The sequence below is a fragment of the Chiloscyllium punctatum genome, chromosome 2 (assembly GCF_047496795.1).
Source record: "Chiloscyllium punctatum isolate Juve2018m chromosome 2, sChiPun1.3, whole genome shotgun sequence".
In the NCBI taxonomy this organism is placed as follows: Eukaryota; Metazoa; Chordata; class Chondrichthyes; order Orectolobiformes; family Hemiscylliidae; genus Chiloscyllium; species Chiloscyllium punctatum.
In genome coordinates this window covers 140251069-140274520 of record NC_092740.1, presented here as the reverse complement: position 1 = coordinate 140274520, position 23452 = coordinate 140251069, and the positions used below count along the sequence as shown (strand labels likewise).

The window sequence follows — 23452 nt, the reverse complement described above, 5'->3', positions numbered from 1 at the left end:
AGTTACAAGATAAATGTTTATCATGTGAATAAAGAGAACTCTACTATTCTTCCTTGAAATAGTACAACTGAATACTTTACATCCACCAAGTCGAGCAGATGGGGAATCAATGTAAGGTTTCATCTAAAGACAACAAATCTAACTGTGCAACATTCCCTTAGCACCACATTGACATGTCGAGCTAGACTTTGTGTTAAAGTCATTATTTGATTCCAACATTATTCTAGTAAGTCTTTTTATATCTCAATTGCATGTCAAGTCTAGGTTTGTTCTAATTTAATTTCTATGTTACAGCTCAGGTAGATCTTGTAATATTATTGTGAAACAACAAAAACATATTTTTCTGCCCCACATTATACACCACATAAAGTTGCATATATATCCTAGATTTCTCATAGAATTATAAAGAAGAAATTAGTCACCTATTTAGCAGTTTCAGAATCTATTGAAAAAAAGTCACTTCAGATATAGCATAGATTATAATTTCTATAGGTACGACACACTTAGAAGGCCATTATTATCTTTAATAGTTTCAAGATCAACTGACTAAATAATCTAAACTATGCATAGATATGCTGTTTCTTTCTGGGTGACCATCATATCCGAACCCTCGGAGCAGAGGCATACCTATTATGAATGGAGTTCAAAATGGAACTGTTGAGTGTAGAGGCCATGACGGACGTACTTATGTGGAGGTGAATGGGAAGAATCTTACCTTCCTTAAACGTCTCATTGAGATGTTGTCTCCTCTACACTTTGATTAGTTGGTCAGAATGAGTGGTCAATCCTCTTCCTTGGCATGGGTTAGAACCTGCAATCATCAGATGACTAAATCTGCTTCAGAGAGTTCACATTGTCCTAAGTCCCCTTTTCCCAGTTTGCCACCCTGAAGCCACTTTGACCTCTAACAGGCAATACTAACTCGTTTTATTCTCCTATAAATCAGGCATAAAACTTACCCAGTTTTTAGCAGATGGATATGCACTTGGACATGCACAAGCTGTACACCAGATATGAATAGATTGTTAACATTTACCAATTATATATTCTTTGCTTACATTTTGCTCCCTCAATTTATAAGTTATGCCATGCAGTAATAAAACTCCATTCCTATTCCTAGTTGCATGTACAAGCTGGCAACTGAACAAATTAATATAAGTGATTTGTTCCACCATTAAAAATATATCATCAGGCTATCCAATCAGAGAAATATTTGCAGCAAGCCTCAGAGACACAGTTCAGTAACTTCATCTTCTGAAAAATAATACACCAGCAAGCCTGGACTTGCTTCAACAAGTCAGCAGTTTCCTCCAAGTGTCAATTATAAGTGGCAGTATAACAATAATGCCTACAAAGAAAGATTCCTGCTGCACTCAGAAAATATCTGACTAAGAGGCAAAACTCATTGATAGTTACTTTCCAGTTTGCACTTTGCAAAACATGAATTTTTTGTAACCTAATGCCAAAAAAAGCAGCACAACACTTGGCAGCATTATTTAGATTCCAGACTACAGTACATGGAACTGCAAAATGTTTTTTAATTGAAGCTTGTATTTGGCTATCAACTACAATGAACTATGGAAAAATCAAAATGGTATGATATGAGTGTGGGTCAATGGATAACACTGTGCAGTGCAGGATGTAGGTTTATTATTATCCTGGTTTATTATTCTCGTTTATTAATGCTTTACACGATATACCAGGCATTACAGTATATACAGACGGTTCACTTCTATGTTATATTAATGTATGTACACAAATTTGACACACTATTACAATATATCAATGCATTACATCAAACAGCATCAGCAATGGATGCAATACTTTGATATATTGATGCATTGATACCAGATAGAGTCAAAGAGCATGCAAACAGACCCTTCAGTCTAACTCGACCATGCTGACCAGATATCCTAAATTAATCCAGTCCCATTTGCCAGCGCTTAGCTCATATCTCTCTAAACCCTTTCTATTCATGTACCCATCCAGATGCCATTTAAATGTTGTAAATGTACCAGCCTTCACCACTTCCCCTGGCAGATCATTCCATAAATGCATCATCCTCTATGTGAAAAAGTTGCTGCTAAGATCCTTTTTAAATCTTTCCCCTCTCACCTTAAACCTATCCCCTGTAGTTCAAGACTCCTCCACCCCAGGGAAAAGACCTTGTCTATTTACCCTATCCATGACCCTCATGATTTTATAAACCTCAATAATGTCACCCCTCAGCCTCCGACTATGAACCTGCACTCTGAGGTCTCCTTGTTCAGCAACACTTATCAGGACTATTACGTGTCTAAGTCCTGCCCTGATTTGTCTTTCCATAATACAGCACCTCACATTTATCTAAATTAAACTCCATCTGCCATTCCTTGGCCCATTGGCCCATCTGATCAAAATACCATTGTCCTCTGAGGTAACCTTCTTCACTGTCCACTTCACCTCAAATTTTGGTGTCATCTGCAAACTGACTAATTATATCTCCTCTGTCCACATCCAACTCGTTTATATAAATCATGAAAAGCAGTGGACCCAGCATCGATCCTTGTGGTGTACTGCTGGTCACAGGTCAACAGTCTGAAAAACAACTCTCCACCACCACTTCTACCTTCTACCTTGAAGGTCTTCTACCAAATGGCTAGTTGTCCCTGTGTGTCATGTGATCTAACCTTGCTAACCACTCTACCATGAGGAATTTTGTTGAACAATATAATGCCAGAGAAAAGTTTAACCCTATAATATATTGATGTGTTATATTATAGAGTGCAGTACATAAACACAGTACCTCCACATATACAAAACTAAACTCAAATGGCATAACTATTTCAGTTGGGATATGGTGTAGTCCTTCACCTGACAAAGGAACAACGCTCCGAAAGCTTGTAATTTCAAATAAATCTGTTGGACTACAACCTGGGTGTTGTTTGACTTCTGATTATTTCAGTTGAAATAGAGGAGGCTCAGGCAAAATATATTTGTTATTTTAAAATTATGTGGATCTTGATAGAGTTAATAGATTAAATTCTTTGAGGTGGTAACATTTGATATAGATAAAGGGGATCCAATGGATGTATCATGAACTTAGGAAGGTGCCACATCAAAGATTATTGGAAAAATAAAACTTCAGGGTGTAGGGGTTGTATATTGGCACGGATAGAAGATTGTTTAACAGGAAGCAGAGAGTAGGTATAAATGTTCTTTTTCAAGTTGGTGTGTCATACCGAGGAGTATGTCACAACGATTGGTGCTGGGGCCGCAACTGTTTACAATTTGTACGAATGCCTTAGATGGAGGTTACAGTTGCCAAATTTGCTGACAGCACAAAGATAGGTAGTAAAGTAAGTTGTGAAGGGGATATAAGGAAGCTACAAAAAAAAATGATAGGTTAAGTGAGTGGTCAAATATAGTGAGTATAGTAAGGGAAAATGTGAAATTGTCATCTTTGACAGGAGGAATTTAAAAAAGCATATTATCAAAATAATGAGTAGTTATAAAGTTCTAAAATACAGAGGGGTCTGGGTGATCTCATGCAAGGATTGTAAAAGATTAGTCTGTAGGCACAATAAGTAATTAGGAGGTAATAGAATGTTATCATATAACATGAGGAAAATTGAATAGAAAAGTAGAGAAGACATACTTTGGTTATACAGGGCACAGGTGATGTCATATCGAGAGTGTTGTGCACAGTAATGATCACTTAATTTAAGGAAGGATATAAATGCATAGATGGGGGTAGTTCAGAGAAGGCTTATCAGACTAATACTTCTGCTCAACAAGATGATAAAAGGTTATCAGGAGTAGGTTCGAGGAACTGAATGGCCTACTTCTAATTAATATAGCAAAATGAAAGCAGTGGGATTAGTTTCCAATTGCTCTTCCAAATACAGTAGCTGGCACAATTTGATGAGTTCATTGCTGTAAGCTTCATGGTTCTGCAATATTGGTTAACGTCCATGGTGAATAAATGTTTGGTGTCAACAGCAGATCATTTCTCTAGCCCCTTAATGGGCCAACAATATAACATGGTACCAAAGATGACTAAAACCTTTGTCAGGTGGATTTTAAACATAGCTTAAAACAGAGAGAATTGGAAAAGCAAAGATGCCTTTAAGTGAAAATAATAAGGAATTTCAGAAATACAGAGTGTGCGACAACTGAAAGCATGACTGTAAATGGCAGATCAAAGGAAATGAGGGATGAACAAGGGATCAGAATACAAAGCATGAATAATTCACAAAGGACAGAGAACTGCAGGATGTTCCAGAGATATAGAGTAATGGATAGGTTTAAATGTGAATATGACAATATATGACTGGGAGTCAAGATATGTCAGTGACCACAGATTTTTCTTAATCAAATGGCACAATAGGAGTTACCAGGCAAGACAAAGCTAAAAGTTAAGTCAACATAGTTCCACCAGACCATAGACTGCTCTCTCACTACAGGAAAGCAAATCCCAGCCAAACCCAAGTTCCTGTTGCCAAGCCAGTATCATGAAGAAATTAACACAGCTCATCTTCGCTAGCACTCCTCATGACCACCAAGACCAGAAAGTTAATCCTAAGCCGACACAAGTGGAGTTCACCAAGAGAACGGAACTTTCAGGTGGAACTGTAACCAGATATCTTAGATAGAGGTTTTTGGAAGGTGCTACCAGAGGAGACACGGTGAATTACTGCAGTTCATCTTACAGATGGTTCACAGTGCTACCATAGTAAAGGGAACAAATGCCAGTCAAGTGAGCTGTTTTGTCCTAAATGATGCCAAGATTCTCAGGCATTGTTGGAGCTGTACCAATCCAGGCAAATGGGGAGTATTCCATGACACTCCTGACTCACACTGTATAGATGGTGGACAAACACTGGGGAGTCAGAATCAGCATTTCCTCTAATTTTCCAACACACTGTGCAGGTTTTGGAGGCCTACATGCAGCAGAGTGACATCCTGAATTAGAAGTCAATGCTGTGATCAGTGTGCCATGCATGGAACATTGGAGTGGCTGCATTGCCACGTAGCTTAGAGGGAATGTTGGTCAGGACGTGCATCAAAATTCTTAGCTAGTTCAGCTCAGATTCTGATTAATGGTAATCCCCAGGATTTTATAGCAGGGGATTCAACAATGGGGATGCCATTGAACATCACATTATCAATTAGTAATTTTGTTATGTACATCTCAAATCTCTAAAACATATTTGCATCATCATTAAAAGAAGCAATCCAGAACAGTGCATGAATTCAGGAAGCATATTACCTGCATGAGGAAGATTGAACAACTAAATAAGAATAATGTTGGTGGTAGGGAAAGTTGTACTGATTTTTCCAAACTAACCTGTTCAGGGATAGATAGGAATTGAACCAAGAACTCTCAGTTAACGGGAGAGGAAATTCTACCACTGCACCACAGGAGGATCCAAAGAACAATTGTATTTGGTAAGTTACCAAGCAGAAGGCTAAATAGCCAATTCAAGACATCATCTATAGAGAATTCAATTTGGAATATTGTTTTGCATGGTCATGTGAATTGGATCATCGAGAAAGTATCTTTGAAATGTTAATTTGGAGAAGAATAGAAAGAATCAAGGGACAGAAAATACAGTAAATGAAGAAATTCTGGGGAGACCGAATGAAGAAATCAATTTGTTAAACATAATTATGAATAAGGAAAGTATGCTGCGATACGCCTGAGGCGAAAAATGACTTATATTGAGTAAAATTTCTAAAGAAAAAAGATGAAACTACTCAAGGTTTCATCTCATATAACGCAATTTCGTTCTCAATCTTGTATACATTCTTATACAATTGTACATTCTTTGATGTAACCAAATCACCGCGATACGAATGGGTGATTCAACTCCCTTTACCTGATTATTAAATGTCCTTCTGAACTAATTGAACTTTAAGTGAAATACACCTTTGATATATTGTTATCGGAAGGCAAGTGGCTTCCAAATGTCATTGATCCTTCCAACCCACAAAGACGAATGGGAGTAACTAATTGGTGATTATTGATCTCCGACGTGGTTTACAATTGTGGCGAATGGAGGGTTTCCATTGAAGTCGGGGCTAATGAGTGAGACTATATGAAAGGCGCTACAGGACTTCCGGCTACAGACTTTTTTTTATTCATTCAGTTGGATGCTGGTTCGGATCGACCAAGGAAACTGGTACAACCAAAACAAAAATGGGATGGATTATGTTCAAATGGTTGCTCCTAGGGATATATACGAATTGCTTGGTTCTTGCTGACAGAGATGTTAATATTGTGGGTAAGTTGCTAAAGTTAAGCTGAGCTAATGAGATTGTCAATTCTTAGATGTTGAAGGTAGTTGACCTCCGTGTTTGACAATGAAGATTTTTTTTCTTAAAACTGGGTGTTTTTAATGTAACTTAATGTTCAACTGTCTCTCGTGCTCTGAAATAAGATTTCAGAAGTCGTGGTGTTGAATGATGCTTTGCTGTGTGTACGCAAACTTGTAGTCTGTTGACTCTCGGCCTGTCCTATAGGTGGTGAGCGGTGTCTGGTATTCCAGCAAATACCCTGTGGAGACGGCTGTGCCCCAGTGTCTTGGCTGTGTGATGGAGATATTGACTGCCCTGGTGGTGTTGACGAACAATGTGGTAAGATGGATTCTTCTTCCCTAAGAATAGCACGAGGGAGATGAGCTGGGTTGGTGTTTCCCCCACCCATGACTTAATGGGGGGGGGGGGGGTAGGCCAATCAATTTGGTATGACTAATCTGAGCCTGATAGGGCTTGAACTAGGATCCCTTGGTCAAAAGGAAGTCCAGCATTACACTCATAGCTCCTTTGAAGCTGAAATGAGATTGAGAAAATCGTTTTGGGATCACTTCAAGAGGAAGGATGTGATTGGCAAAATAGTGAGCAATAATAGCCAGAAGTACAGAAGGAAGCCAATTGACCCAAATATAAAATTGAGGAAATGAAGGCAGCTGTAATGTAGGATGAGTTAATTTGCAGGCTCATGTTGCTCGCAAAGCCTACCTATATTAACTGGCTTGTTGATTTCATTGAGGTAATTTAAGTCACTTGCTGCTGGGGGTTTAGAGTGACCTGTCAAATGCCATACAGTGAGGCTGGTATCATTCCTTGAGGTTTTCTGCCACATTCCTGTAATTACACTCTGCATAAAAGTTAGCAATACATGTTTATAGATGGGACTTATCTCTAAACTTGTAGTATGCTTTCAAATTGAGCCTTGATCATCAGCCCAGATCTTTCAACTAGTATTCAAGCAATACTACTATTCACTTGCATATCTTTTTAGACTTGCAGAAATCTTGTTTTCTTAATGACGACTGAGGGAGTGCATTCTGGCATTCAGAAGGGCTTGTCTGAATGCCGACCTGCATTGTCTTTGAAGTAGGGAAGATGCATTAGTTGCTTAGTCCCATAAACATTTTAATTTGTTGCATGTGAGCAAGCAATGTAAACTTGCAGAATGTGCAAAGCAATTGAGGTTAGGGATTTAGTTGATTATCAAGAGCATGTGAACTAATTAAACAAAATAAAATAAATGGCAAATCTAACTCATGGGAGTAGAGCTTCCACTTTTGTCAACTGTGGGATTATCAAATGTGCTGGCCTGGCAAAGTTCAAATGAACCAGTGCAGCATTAAGAATTGAATGGCCCAATAGCAGCAAGCCTATGTGACATTGGATTATTTCCTATTTCTAACTGTTTCAGTCATCACTTTGTTAATATTACATGCAATGAAGCATAATCATGAAAGATGTAGTGTATTGAGCAGTCTGGGGTGGACTGTGACATAGCTCAAATTGTACTGCAGTATGATAACATGAAGTCAAAGTAATCCATCTTTAAGTAGAAAATTCTTCACACTTTTTTAAAAACTAAAATCTTGTTTTAAATGAATTATATAAACTGGAACAAATGGATGTGCTATTCAGCTTTCTAATGAACTCTACTATTGAAAACTAACCTGTGAAACTTTCATCTATCCTAGGGCATGCAAAATGTGGTAGAGAGAAAATTCTGTGTTATGGTCTTATCTGCATTGACAAGAGGAAAGTGTGTGATGGGAAAGCAGACTGCACCGATGGTTCTGATGAAATTAACTGTCTAAACAAAACTTGTCCTGAAATGCAATGGCAATGCAGGAACCAACAGTGCATTATTAAGAATGCCAAGTGCAATGGTGTTGATGAATGTGGGGACAACTCTGATGAGGAATCCTGTGGTGAGTCCAATGCTGTAGCTGGTGTGGGTCTAGATCATTAAATCAACCACTTCAGGATTTAAGGATATTGTTTATGGCAGAAACGAAACTAAAATTAACTTGATATCCCTGATACACACTCTGGGAAAGAATTCTCTATTTTCCCAAATAAATATTTCATCAATTTTAGGGGAAAAAGGTCTTGGGAACACAATGTTTAACATTGGGTTTGGACTCAAGATTACAAGATTAAAATGTCATGCTTTTTAAAACTAATTAAATATCCTAATCTATAGTGATAGTGGAAAAAGACTAAGAGCAGTGCAGATTTTGCAATCCACTAACTTTGCTTGGACATACTATTTTTTTTGAAAAATGGTGTTGGAAAAACACAGCAGGCCAGGCAGCATCCGAGGAGCAGGAGATTTGATGTTTCAGGCATAATCCCTTCTTCAGGAAGGGCTTATGCCCGAAACATTGAATCTCCTGCTCCTCAGATGCTGCCTGGCCTGCTGTGTTTCCAGTGCCACCATTTTTCAACTCTGGTACTCCAGCATCTGCAGTCCTCACTTTTTCCTGTACTATTGCTTTTGATTGAGACCTTCTAGTTTAAAGTATGACCCACTCCTGGTTTGTGGAATGGAAAGGCATCTGGCATTTCTGTTCCTGATTACTGTTTTTTTTTTTTTTTTGGAAGAGTTGTGACCTCTTTTAAAATGATGTCAAAAAATCAACACTTCATTCCAGAATTGCACTCATCAGTTGGCATAGACCAGTGCTGTTTTATTCATGCTAGGATTTGTAGTGGGAAATAATGCAGAATTGTGCACCATACATTTACATAATTTCACCACTGAAAATCAGGAAGCCAGTACTGACCAATCCATGAGCAGAATTATTTCCTCTGCTACCCCAAGTAAACAAATTGTTGCTGTAAATGTTTATAATCCTTTGTTCCAACTATGTTGGTTGTTAATGGATAGAAAAAGCTGAAGTTGGAATGTGTAGACTTAGTGAATACATGAGTTCATGGAATGCCCTGCCAGTATCAGTGGTGGACTCTCCCTCTTTATGGTCATTCAAGCAGGCATTGGATAAGCATATGGAGGTTATTGGGCTAGTGTAGGTTAGGTAGGCTTCGGTCGGTGCAACAGAGGGCTGAAGGGCCTGTACTGTGCTGTATTTTTCTGGTCTGAGACAAGTTTACCATTTTAAGTGTATTACTAGTTCAGGCTTGAATTCTAGACAAGCAGAAAATGCACTGAAGCATGCCCACAGTACTGAGTGCACTCATGGTACATATACCAGTTGAGTGCATTGGGTACTAAAAATCTTGTCTAACAGCATGCTTACAATGTCAGGATATACAAATCCTTTTTTCTGATTGCCTAGTATGTCTTGTACAGCATTATTTCACTAAAGTGTTCCCACTTTCCCACATTTTTAGATTTGGAGTGACATGGTGCCTCACAGCACCAGGGTCCCAGGTTTGATTCTAGCCCTGGGCAACTGTCTGTGTGGCATTTGGCAGTTCTTCCAGTGTCTGCATGGGTTTCTTCTGGGTGCTCAAGTTTTCTCCCACAGTCCAAAGATGTGCAGTTCAGGTGAATTGGCTGTGCTAAATTGCCCAGTGTTAGGTGCACTAGTCAGAGGGAGGTGGGTCCCTCTTTGGAGGGTCAGTGTGGATCTGTTGGGCTGATGGTCAGTTTCTACACGGTAGGGAATCGAACCATCAATACAGAATACAGTGGATGTCTAAAACCCAGATTTTAGACTAAGTTTGTCCTTTGTAGAAGCTGTACATAATGAAACCTGTTCAGAATTTTGAATGTACTCTCAAATGCTTGAGAATATGATGTGATGGGATTGATGAACCAGAATCTTGCAGTAAGGACTGAACTGACACCTTTTGTAGTAACTTTAATTTTTAGAACCTGTCTTTCCATTAATCTTGCAAACTTCCACTTACATATGAAGTGGAATACACAACTCTTCTAGACTTTATGCCTGTTTTAACCATCTTTATTCAAATTAATGTGGTGTGAATGTAACTGCTTGAGACTTTCAGTATGACATTCGGTTAACAATCTTTATGCAGTGGATAAAGCTGCTGATCCAGTGTCTCCATTATATAAATGGATCTATTCTACTGAAGCCTCTCAAATGTTGGAGGTGCATCACCAGGTGTTCACTTAACTTTTTAGATTAAATTTTAAAACCATAACACTTGTGATTCTGGAAAAGTAGCCAGTTTGATTTATTGTAGGTTTGATGCAAGCGTTCGGCACTTGCAATTTTTTGCATAATAATAAAATGTCTGAAATTTCCCCTTCCTAGGTAAGGGGTGTTGGGACAATAATGGAGGCTGCAGCATCTTGTGTGAAGAAACTATTTGGGGTGCACATTGTGTTTGCCCAGCAGGCATGATTTTACAGGCTGGTGGCAAAAACTGTTCTGGTAAGAAACATTCTGACCAATCTGCTTCTCTGAACTAATTTAGATACTTCTGACAATTTTGCCACGACAAAACACAACTACAGGTGCTGAACATCTGAGGCAAGCAATTGCCAGAGGAATGTTGGTCTGGCAGTATGTAAAGAAAAAAGATTTAACACTTTGCCTTCTGAAGGAGGGTCATTGGACTTTAAATATTAACTCTCCTTTCTCTTTAGATGCTGCCAGACCTGGTTTCTACAAATTTATTGTGTAGTACTTTCCTCCTGATGTAAAACACTTCCTAACATTATCCTTCCATTGTCAACAAGTAGTGCTCAGATTTTCCTTGAGCAACTTCTGCAAGAACAAAAGCTAAACTTTATCTAAAAACTAAAACAATAACTTTCATTGTCCAGCTTCAATTATGCAAAATTGCTCCATGAATCTGAAATCAATAGAATTCTGTACCTGCAGCTCAAACTTAAAGTAATCATTTAAGATGAGATTTGGTTTCATCAACAGGATAGACCATGTTGACTAAGGCAAAACTTATTGCCCATCCTGAATTGCTCTTCAATGAAAGCCTTTCTTGTGCTGCAGTCCATGCAGTGTAGTATACACAGCACTGTTGGTGGGCATTCTAGGATTTGATTGACTGTAAGGAACAGTTTCAAATCCAGATTACAAAACCTGGAGGGATCTTGCAGAATATGATTCAATTTTTTTCCTACTTTCCCTGGGCTTCAGGAGATCACAATTTAGAAGCTGGTGCTGGAGACTTGGTGAGTTACTGCAGTGTATCTTGTAACATTGCACTGCTTCTGAATGGAGGAAATAAATGTAGGTGTCAATTAAACAGACTACTTGCAGCTGGATGGGGTCCAGCTGCTTGACTATTTGGAGTTAATCTAATTACACATGGCGTATAACCATCTCACTACTTCTAACTATACCTTGTACATGATGGCTTTGAGAAGTCAGGAGGTGAGGTTACTTGGTCAGAATTCCAGTCTGACCTTTTTCTTAACTGCAACATATACATGCTGATCCAGTTTAGTTTCTAGTCAGTTGTAACCCCCAGATGTTGATAATGTTGGATTCTAGAAATCTCCTCAACATTTGAGAACAGTTATTGATTATTTGCTTTGTAAACATGGTCTCTGTTCCCACTTGAACCAATTGCTGCTTTATAGGCATTTGATCTGTGTTTTTTGACTTTGCGAGTGAGACATTAGACAGATTTTACACCTTGTTCCTTCTGCTCTGCCCTCATTTGTGTTCTACATCCCCCTCTGACTCTCTCCCTTTTTTGGTAGCTTCCAAATTTGTCTCCTGCACAATGGTTCTTATCTCAAATGAAACTTCTGCGTTTTTTTTGTTTTCATCTGGATCTCAGAATGAAATCCTAGTGGTATGTTAAGAACCTCCTACCGCTTAAATTCTGTTTATCTGCTAGAGTTCTCTACATGTAAAATGTTGACTGTCCAGTATATCTGCAACTGTAGCTGGCTCTCCATATGCTGAAATGGAATGCCTGGAATGAAGTCCTCTGATCTCTCTCTAGCAGTTCAGTGCCAAGTGTATTCATCAATCCTAGTTTAGGGTTTGTGCTGCATCTACAGTATTTGGCACCCCACATGCATGTAACTTGCTTTGGGAGTTGCTCAGCCACTGGCATACTAAACACTAATGTCATGTGATCTTTGATTAACACAATGTAAAGACCCTTAGTAAGACCAGCACCAGTGTAAAAACTTGGACACTGCACTAGAGCTATAATTTATCTACTTTGTTTAGATGTAAACAAAGGAGTATTGTAGGACCTAAGAGCTAAAGAACTTGTCTTGAATTGTGGGGGGGGGTGGTGTGGTGGTGGAAAGAACAAGCAGCCTCTGGGTACCTGAAATCCTCATTCCTAACTGCCACTTGTAATAAAGTTCTGAACTTTTAATTTCATTTAATCAATTGAAGATTTAAAAATATTAACTCCTTTTAAATAGTTGCACTTAGTAATATTTTTACTAAATTGTGTTGGACTGAATTAGTTGCAGTGAAGCATGTCACTGACTTAATGTCCAAGTATCAACAGTCCCTCACTTAGTTGTGCATTTTCTGCTTAAAATGCATACTTGTGCAATGTTACACTATGCACAAGTCGTGCAACTAGTCAATTCGACTTATCCTTTTTGTGGAAGGGCCACTTATACTTGCAGATGGCTCTGCAACTAACAGATATCCATCCCAAATAGGACTTTGATACCAAACTCTTGTGTTTTTTGCTTTTGCAGAAGGCACTGCCTTTTTGCTGACTGCTGGACAGCAAAGGCTAGGGATACTGGATTTAAACAGCAGGAAATTCACCTCCATGGCAGTTGATAAAGAAGTTGTGGCTATTGCTTACAATCAAGCAAAGGATACTTTTTACTGGGTTGACGTGGAAGGGAATATATTTTGGTCGTTAGCTGAAAACTCAAGCATCCCAATTTACAAAGGTAATTGTAACTTTTAATACTTAAAAGAAGTGTGCATGCTTGAAAGTACTCCTATGCTCCATAGGACTTTGTCTCCATCCAGTGGAATTATTACACCAATTTTAAAACTATTGGAGACCTTTGTATCTTGTTAAAATTTCTTACATTTTGAAATGTAAAGCATGGAATTAAGTGATGCAAAACTGGATTTTTCTTGTCATATGAACAGATCACTTACGAAGCTTAAATTGACTGTCACATGACCTGGTGATATGTCTCAATTCACAAAACTAATTTCTAACTTGGAACGCTCTCTACCTGAATATGCAAATACAGCTGCTAAATTCCTCTTCCTCTTTATTTTGGGTGTACATGGAACTAAAGCTTGCCAAATAATTAAATGCTGTGGATGTTACAAATAAGGCCCTTAGAAGCTGGTCACACAAGCAAGACCTCCCCAGGCAGTTTTTTTGTGACTACAAGACTAGTGGGTGTGCACGTAGTATGTCACCTATGGCCATTCACTCCCCTCCAAACACTTACTTTTGGATGGGGGTAATTATCTTTTGAGCAAAAGACCAGCTTATGGCAGTAGTTGTGCTGTACAGTACAGCGCAATGATTAAATGACTTGACTGTAAGGGGAACTGGCAATTCTGTGGCCACTAAATGGATGACATTCCCTCCTGTTACCAGGGTCAGGGATATCTGTAGGGCATTCTTAAGGGGATGGTGAACAGTCCATGGTGGTACATGTCTGTATGAAGGACATGAGTTTAAGTCTTACAACAGCAATTAAGTTCTCTAACAGACTAGAGGATCAGTCTTGGGCTTACTTCCAATGTCATGTGTAACTGAGTATACAAATAGAAAATAGGTTGGTGAACAAGTTTGTGTAGGAGGGCAGTCTTTAGACTTGAGTCATTGGGATATGCTCTGATAAGTAGAACCTATGATCAATCCAGCTTGAACCTGATCAGAAATGGGTTCAATATCTCCACACTGGGCAGCTTCTCCATGCTACTAAAGAGACTACTTTTGCAATTTGATCAGGGGATGAGGCCTGTAGGTGAAAAGCTAGGTGCAAGTTCCTATCTATTTCAAGGAAATGTTAGGACCAAGCAGATGGAGATATGGCATGGGAGGTTCAAAACATTAAATCGATCTGTCAGTTCAAGGAGCTTGACTGGTCAAGTGGATGAACTTGCGGGAATGACATATTTGTTGCAATTCCAGATTCCCTTGAAGGATGGGAAATATTAGCTGTTTAACATTCCTCTCCAGTTTCAGGTGTGACTTAGGATATAAAGCAATTGGGGTATTTCCTTCCTTTTGATAAAGGAAACCATCACTGCTCCAATGAGGGGGAGCCCCTCTCTGCTTCAAATGAAGCCAACTGGGTAGAGCTTACAAATTTGTAAATGCCTTGCTGGGTGATTGTGTCCAACAGAAGAACAAGATTATAGTAGTCTTTCAACTTTTAATACTAACTGGGATTGCCTTTTGAGTTAGGCAGGGTGCAACTTCTGAAGAATATCCAGGAGTGCTTTATGCCAGTACATTCTAATAGAGATATGGTAGTTTAGACTTAATCCTAGGGAATGAAGCCAGTCAAGTGGGTTGAAATCTTTAGGACTAGTGACTGTAACCTAACTCCCCTTCTGGAAAGAGGATAATATAGAAGCTGTCTAATTTGGGAAGGCCAGTTTCAATATCTCTAAACCGAATCTGTCAAAGATATTTTAACAGCTTATTACAGAAATCTACATTTGGAAAGTGGGAGTCTGTGTTCAGGATCAGCATCTCTCAGTAAAAAGTGGAGGCAGTACATGTTCTCAACATCCAAGGTTTGAGAACTTTCCAAAAGGAGGAGTATGTCTGAGATACTAATCCAGGAGGTCTTCCATCTCAGATGGAACAAGTAATACCATACCTAACCAACTTTTGATCTCTTTTTATTGAGGGGAATGTCAAGCAGCTGAGTATGTCTTAGGTCTAGACCAACTTATGGTAAATTTCTAATCTGTAGATATTTCAGTGAAATAATTATGAACTCTACCAATTTTGATTTCTTTTTATGGAATATAATTGTGTAACAACAATTTTCTTTCCTTCAGAGATTGCCTTTTAAATTCTACTTGATAGATCTTCCAATCTACCTGCAACACTTAAACTTTAATCAAAGACATTCAACCTAATTGAATCACATTAAATATTTGACTTGTTTATAAACTATATAATGGCTGACTTTCTTCTCTAGATGCCAGAGGAGTGACCAGTGTGGCTGTTGACTGGTTTACTGGGCTGATTTTCTGGACCAACCTCATTGAGAAGAGAATTTGTGCTGGTATGTCTAATGGCAGTGGATTTGTATTCATCCTAGAGAAGAACGTAAATCCAGAGCAACTAGTCCTTCTGCCAGCAAAAAGGTAAGAAGCTGCTGGTGTACAAAGCTTCTGCTCACCTTTTTTTAGTTTGCTTGTTTAGCAAATGTATACTCCTATTTAACAGGTGATATACAGCAAAACCTATACACGACAATAGACCGCCTTGATAGCAAAGGAGTACAAATATTTCCTGATCCACCTAGAAGATTCTCTGCTAGTGGTTGAGACCAAAATATTTGAGTTAAATGTCATTCTTGAGGCTAAAATGATCAAAATGTACTGCAGGAAGTAGGATGGGTACTGGAATCATAAAATTGCCCTTTGGCCCATTTTGAGTCTACACTGACCAATCATTACTAAATCTACCCTAGTCCCACATTCCAGCACTGCCTAAGGCCTTAAATATTTGAGATTAAGTAGTCATCCAGGCAGATTTCTGAAGATTTGAGGTTTCGCTCGCTCACTAGAATACTAGTGATTCCAAATCCCCATCAATTTAGTGAGCATTCCTCTAATCTCTTCTGTCTCCATCATTTCACTATTTTCAAAGTTGTCTCCTTAACTCGTCAACTAAACTATTGCTTTCGATCTATTCATCCTTGCTCATCCTCCATCTTGTGCACCTCATTCTGATCTCTTCCACACCCACTTTTGCCCCCCCTTCCACCCACCATTGGTGTTCTTGAAAGTTGACTTATCAATCCCTCCTCATTTTAAAATGCTACATCCCAGGTATCATGCTAGTGAATATCCTCTGCTCTCCCTCTAGTACAATCTCATCCTATAGTGCAGTGACCAGAACTTCACAATGCTCTAGCTGTGTCTTAATTGATTTTTGTTCACCTCCGCTTATGGCATCAGTTTTTTTAGATGTCCTGTGGGCCATGTTAACCTAGACTAATAATCAGCCTTTCAGGAACCTGGACAACACATTGAGATCCTTCAGAGCTCCTGAATCTGCTACCTATCCACTGCTTTCCTGTCTCATTACTACTTGCAAAGTGCATCACCTTCCATTCTGGAGTCCGATTTCAATCTGCTGAGTTGCCCATCTGTTCAATTAGCCTGTATCCTAAGACTTTACTGAAGTATTGACTTGGTAGTAAACACTTACTCCCTCTTTTCCTCCCTCCCTCCCTCTATATCAAAAGACTCTGCACTGATCTCTGGTAGACCAGTGGACAGCAGCCTCCAGTTAAACTGTTCTATCACCACCATCTACCATAAGTTTCCTGAGCTGGATAATCAGGCACTATTGTGTTGAATGGCAAAGCTGACTGGAGGTTTTTGGATCCAAACAAATGCAAAGTGGCCTAGTGGTATTATCACTGGACTGTTAATCCTGAGACTCAGGCAAAATTCTAGGCTCCCAAATTCAAATGCCCATGGTAGGAGGTGGAATTTTAATTCCTTGGGGAATTATCTGGAATTGGGGACCTAATGATCCTAAACTGTTTTCTATTTGGGAGAAACCTATTTTTGTTCACTAAACAACTCCCTTTGGGGAAGGAAACTGCCATCCTATCTGGGCTGGCCTATGTCTGACTCCAGAACTGCACCAACTTCCCTTTGGACAACTAGGGATGGGTAATCTGGCCTAACCAGTGATGTCACAGATGGAGTATCCTGTCACTAAACACTTTGCATTTAAAGACATTGTCGAGGTTAATTGGTGTTTAAAATGCCCACAAGATTTCATCAATAAACAGTTGCTTCAAATTATATGGTCTTGGGTGTGTAATATAGACTTGTTCATGCTGCTTTTCAAACATAACCAGAAAAATGTTTCCTCCATGCCACAATGACCACTCATGTACTAACATGAAATAAACTCTTGGGTATGGTGAGTAATTCATGGAGTACAATAATCCCTAGTTTTCTTGGGTGGGAAAGAAACTTTTCAAAAGTGAAACTACTACAAATTAAGTTACTTGACTGCTAAACTCTTTCCAAGATTGGAAGAGCAGCCTAACCAGTTTTAATCCCATGTAAAAGCAAATTCCCACATGCAAGATCTAATGCATGTCATGGCATGGACATTGAGTGCCACTTCCAGTCTCCTGTTTTTGAGCAAGCCAAATGGATGTTTTAACTTCTCCAGTGAAAACTACAAACTTTTTTAATTTCCTTGCCTTTGTAGGCAAATCACTAAAATGAGAGCAGAGGAATAAATATTTTGAAAGTAATTGTTCCCAAACAACTAGAGGGCCTAAAGCCTCTTTAAGCATGAGACCTTGGACAATGTGAAACCCACTCAATTGAGTAATCAAACATTTCCAAGTCTACTATCTCATGGAAATCTCCCTCCAGTTAGAGGAGTATCTTCTCCCATTTGAGATGGGCTCTTTAGCAGAGGAACTAAATATCCATTTTAATTGGATAAAATTTCAAATAAGAACTTTAGTTGGATCTGTTCAGTTGCAAGGGATCACAAATCCAGCAAAGGTTAACTTGAACTTTCTTTCAGTCTCATGTTCTGGGTAAACCAAAGAGATGACATCAACTCCAAGGTTCACATTGAGACTGCCGGAATGGATGGATCTGGAAGAAAAGTGCTTGTGGTCCTTGATTCATTCAAACCAATTGGTTTGACTCTTGATTATCCAACTGAGAGGCTGTACTGGTTCAATGAAGATTACGAAGTAAGTGCACTTAGCCTGCTGGAAGGTCCTAACTGGGCACCTGATTCATGAGGGGAATTTGAGGTGTTTTTAAAGTTTCTGAATTTGTTTTAATCCTTCACAGCAACATAATAGATGAGTGGCTCACTTAAATATTTTGTAATTGGCTCTTGTGTTTAAAACCACTTTCTAGATATTTAAAATCTTCCATTTTTTCACTGGGTTCAGTGTTGACACCAAATTTAGTCTTGGGCTGCTTATCTTCTAGAATCAGACATACAGCATGGAAACAGACACTACTTCAGTCCAAGTTGTCCATGTGGACCAGATATCCCAATCTAGTCACATCTGCCAGCACCTGGCCCATGTTCCTCTAAACCCTTCCTATTCATATACCCATCCAGATGCCTCTTAAATGTTGCAATTGTACTTTCCTCTGGCAGATTATTCTATACACATACCACCCCCTGCATGAAAAAGCTGCCCCATCGGTCTCTTTCCCTCTCCCTATGCCTTCTAGTTCTGGACTCTACTGACCCAGGGAAAAGACTGTCTATTTATCCTATCCATGCCCCTCATGATTTTATAAACCTGTAGAAGGTTGTCCCTCCGCCTCTGACCCTCCAGGGAAAACAGCTCCAGCCTGTTCAGCCTCCCCCCTAATAGCTCAAATCTTCCAACACTGGCAACATGCTTGAATTTACAACATCCTTCTGATAGGAAGGATATCAGAATTGCGCACAATATTCCAACAGTGGCCTAACAAAGATCCTGATCAACTGCAACATGACCTCCCAACTCCAGTACTCAATATTCTGACCAATAAAGGAAAGCTTACCAAACACTGCCTTCACTATCCTACCTACCAGCAACTACTTTCAGGAGCTATAAACCTGCACTCCAAGGTCTCGTTGAGCAACACTCCCTGGGACCTTATCATTTAAGTGTAGATAAAGAGCAAAACAATTTTTGGCTCTGAATTTTACTGCAAATGTTTTGCAATGTTAAGTATGACTAACTCTACTCTTCAAGTCTGTTGAAACAGTTAGTGTGGATGGCAGTGGGAGATTCTCCATTTCTAACTTGGACATCAGAAAACCTCAAGGATTCTCAGTATTCGAAAACAGCTTCTACTGGTCTGAAGCAAGTAGAGTTCATGTATCCCACCATCTAAAAAGGCCAAAGGAAGTTTTGCTAGATCCTGCAGTAGTTTCCATTTTGACCATAACCAACCAACAGCAGAGTAAGTCCTGGTTTCTAAATAGAGGAAAGAGTAGATATTATTTCTAATCAACATGTTACTGATCAAGTTGACTAATTTGATTTTGCAGGTAGTCACCAATGTCAGAAAGCAGAGTGCAGTCATATATGCTTACTCTCTCCATTGAACACTAAAGGCTACAAATGTGCTTGCCCTCAAGGAACATACCTAGTATCTGGAAAATGTGAAGGTAACTTTTTAAAGTTTTTAAAATATTGTTTCACCAGTGTAAATTACACTACTACTCTATGCAGTGGTTTGGGATTGTCTTTATCCAAAATGAATAAATGGTTACCAGTCACTTTTAATGGCATGTGGCAACTTGTTAGATTTGATGTAAAGAGTAAAAGACAAACAGAAATTTCTTAAGTGGCCCTAGAGACATTATCCTCGCCAAGGTAGAATTACCTGCCAGCCTGAACTTGACATCTTGTGGCTATCAGAGACAGACTGTTCAAAAAGTTCATCTGTGCTATAAATATCCAGTATTTGATTTGAGATTTACCTGTGCCCTAATAAGGTTTGGAACCAGAAACAGTCCACTTGCTGATTGAGTCTGCTCAACATTTATTAATGGCTGAACCCCATTTCTCCACCCCCACCTTATATTTTTCAGTTAGTTTATTCTCTTCAAAGAATAAACACAGCCTCAACCCCTCAATCTCTATAACTGGGATTCACCAATAGACCACATTTAACTGCCTCAAGTAGCTTTCCCTTAAGGAGATAAACAGTTCACATTAACTGTCCTAGGTAGTCTAACTAGTGCACTGCATGGCTTAGCAAAATCTTTTACATGTATTCCTTTTTGAGGGAACTCCATTTGCTTTCCATAATGATTATGGGTCAATTACTGTTGTCTACTCTTCCTAAAGCAATAGAATGTGTCATCAACAGTGCTGTCAAGCAGCACCTCAGTGGCACCTAGTTTGGGTTTCACGCAGGGCCACTCAGCTTCTGACCTCACTACAGCCTTGGCTCAAACAGGGATAAGAGTTCAATTCCAGAAGCATGACTTACCCTTGACATAAATGCCAAATTTGACAGTCTGGCATCAAGGAGCACTAGTTTTTTGTTAAACCGAATCAGTGGGAATTGAGGGCAAACTCTCTGGAGTCTTGCCTGCAGACAGGAAGATTTTTGGTTGTTAGTCAGTCATCTCTGCTCCAGGGCATCTCTGCAAGAGCTCCTCAGGGTTGTCCAACCATCTTCAGCTGCTTGAATGGCTTCCCTCCAAGTCAAGTGGGTGTACAATGTTTAGAACAACTAGACTCTGTTCATGTTCCATGTTCCTATCCAGATTATGCTGGTTTATTTCCAGTCTGAGTGGAAAGTAACACTGCCTGGTCATTGCCACAAATGCCATCTCAGTTGATCATCTAACAATGTCCCTTGACAGTCAATGATACCATCACTGAACCCCTCAAATTCTGGGGTTTGCCATTTAAACAATTCAATTGGCTCATGCAAAATAGTGGCTAAAAGAACTGGTCAGATGCCATTAATACTAGAGTAACTCTGCCCAACTCTGTGCCTATCCTCTACCTACAAGGCACAAATCTGGAGTGGTGGAGTATACAGTCTCTCCACTTGGATGGATGCAGCTCAAGTGACACCATTCTGACAAAGCAGGCAGCTTAATTAGGACCACATCCATTCCTTCACTACCTGGTACACTAGCAAAGTTGTGCAGCTTTTAGATGGTAGCAAAGATGCAGTCCATACCCATAATCACTTCCATCTAAAGGACAAGCCTAACAAACAGGAACACCACCTCCAAGCCACCAACCAGCCTGAGTTGGGGGAAAAAATTGCTGTTGCTTGGTTAAAATCCTAGAATTTCTTCCTAAGGACACTGTCTAAAGTACAGGTATGTGGACTGCAGGAAGGAAACCACTTGCCACCATTTCTCAGAGCTACCAGGGACAAACAATAGTTGGCAGCTGTGTCCACATTCCTGAATCATAGCATAGAAACAAACCCTTCAGTCAAATTTAGTCATGCCAGCCAGGTTTCCTAAACTCAACTCATCCCATTTGCCAATGTTTGGCCCACTTCCCTCCAAACCATTTCTATTCATGTATCTGTTCAAATATCTTGTGTTGCACTTGTGCCTTTTGTCTACCACTTCTTGCAGTTTAATCCACATACAATCTTCCACCTTCTGTGGAAAAAGTTGCCCCTTAACAAATCTTTCTGTTCACTTTAAATACTGCTTAGTTTTGAATTCTGCACACTAGGGAAAAGACCACCTCCTATTCAATTTAACTGTCCCCCTCATGAACTTTTTGACCTCCTATACAGTCACCACTCGACCTCCTACACAAGTGGAAATAAGTCTCAGCCTGTCTGGCTACCTCAAACCTCTAGTTCAAACAGCATGCTGGTAACTATTTTCTGAACCCTCTAAATATCCATTCTATAACTGGGTACACAAAACTTTTCCTGATGAAGGGCTTTTGCCCGAAATGTCTATTTTCGCTGCTCGTTGGATGCTGCCTGAACTGCTGTGCTCTTCCAGCACCACTAATCCAGTACCCAAAACCATAGACCCACTCCAGGGAAGGCATAAGTCCTAGGCAACATCAACATGACATTCCAGCTCCTATACTCCATTGAGCAATGAGGGCAAGCATGCTAAACACATCTTAACCACCCAGTCTACCTGTGACAACTTTCAAAGAACTAAGATCTTGTGGTTCAGGTTCAATGTTCAGCAACACTCCCCAGATCTTGCCACCAACCAAGTCTTGTCTTGCCAAAATGCCACACCTCACCTTTTTTAATCTAACTTAATCCATGTGCACTCAGCCCATTTGGCCAGTCTGATCAAAGTCCTGTTGTACTGAACTTTTGTTTTGCAGTCCATGGCACCATTTTGATGTCATTTTTGCAAACTTACTAACATACCTCCTATGTTCTCCTCAACCCTTTTATATAAGGGACAAAGAAATAGATCTTTCACCAGTCACAGGCCTCCATTCTGTAAAACAACCTGCCAGCACCCTAGTCTCCCACAATCATTCCAATTTTCTGTCCAATTGGCAAGCGCTCCCTGATTTTAACTTTTCTAATTAGTCTACCACTTGGAACCCTATCAAGGATTTTACTGATCATCTGCCCTCAACAATCATGGTTACATCCAGAAACTGAGTCATGATTTCCCATTCACAAAACCAGCTGACTATCCCTAATCAGTCCTTGCCCCTCCAACTTGTACATGACAAGTGTCAAGTACCATCTGTATGATAACTCTTCAACTTGTGAAAAACGCTGTATTGTAGCTTTTTTGCTATCTTAATCCACTTAAATACTACTCACTACTCTATTACCTTCCTGCCAGCACAACCTCACTTTTCCCATACCTTTTAAGCAAGGGGCAACAAATTATCTAAACTAACACTCTGCAGACTAATCCTCATTATCTGCTTTCCCACCAACTTTGTCATTTTACAAACTTGGTAGCAGTTGCCCTCTTTCTTTCAAGTGATCAGGATGGTGTGAAAACTGTGTGCCCTCATTGATTCCAATGATACTCCAGTAGTGAAGCCCTCATCTTGAAATACCATTCTAGCTATTGACCAGCCAATCCACTCTATCCCTATAATGTTCAAATTTCATAGGCTTTTTGGCGTAACACTTAGCATTTGTTGCCATCAACTGCCTTTAGAAGTTCTAGTTTCTTAGATCTGGTTCTATTTTTGTCCTGTTACCATATCCAAATAATTCCTATTACAACCATTTTCCCTCCAGTCATGCTGGTTCTGCATGATATAATTTGTTTCCTCTTGTTTCATTTTATGGATTTTAACCATTCAATCTCTAAAACCAATATTTTTAGAGTACATATCTTGTAATTAAGGTACCAGTCACTGATCTTACACTGGACATATCAAGCCTCTCAATCAAATGGTCTAGATTTGGCTGGGGTTCGAAGTATACTTTATTGAAATGTGGAAAGGAAGATTCTTCCAAACAACATTGGCTATGAAACTTGAACATTCAGAAAAGATTTACAAGGATGTTGCTAGTGTTGGAGGATTTGAGCTACAGGGAGAAGCTGAATAGGCTGGGGCTGT

At 39.4% G+C, this 23452-nt stretch overlaps 1 protein-coding gene across 1 annotated transcript in view; it reads left to right on the top strand.

Annotated features, from left to right (window-relative positions):
• Window positions 1-4493: 4493 nt before the first annotated feature.
• LOC140492472 (low-density lipoprotein receptor-related protein 2-like) overlaps window positions 4494-23452 on the top strand; it is a 38849-nt gene continuing 19890 nt past the window's right edge. The window contains exons 1-4 of the mRNA XM_072591364.1: window positions 4494-4605; window positions 7986-8219; window positions 12923-13126; window positions 15365-15451. Of these exons, the coding sequence (XP_072447465.1) occupies window positions 4494-4605; window positions 7986-8219; window positions 12923-13126; window positions 15365-15451 (637 nt within the window). The remainder of the gene's footprint in view (window positions 4606-7985; window positions 8220-12922; window positions 13127-15364; window positions 15452-23452) is intronic.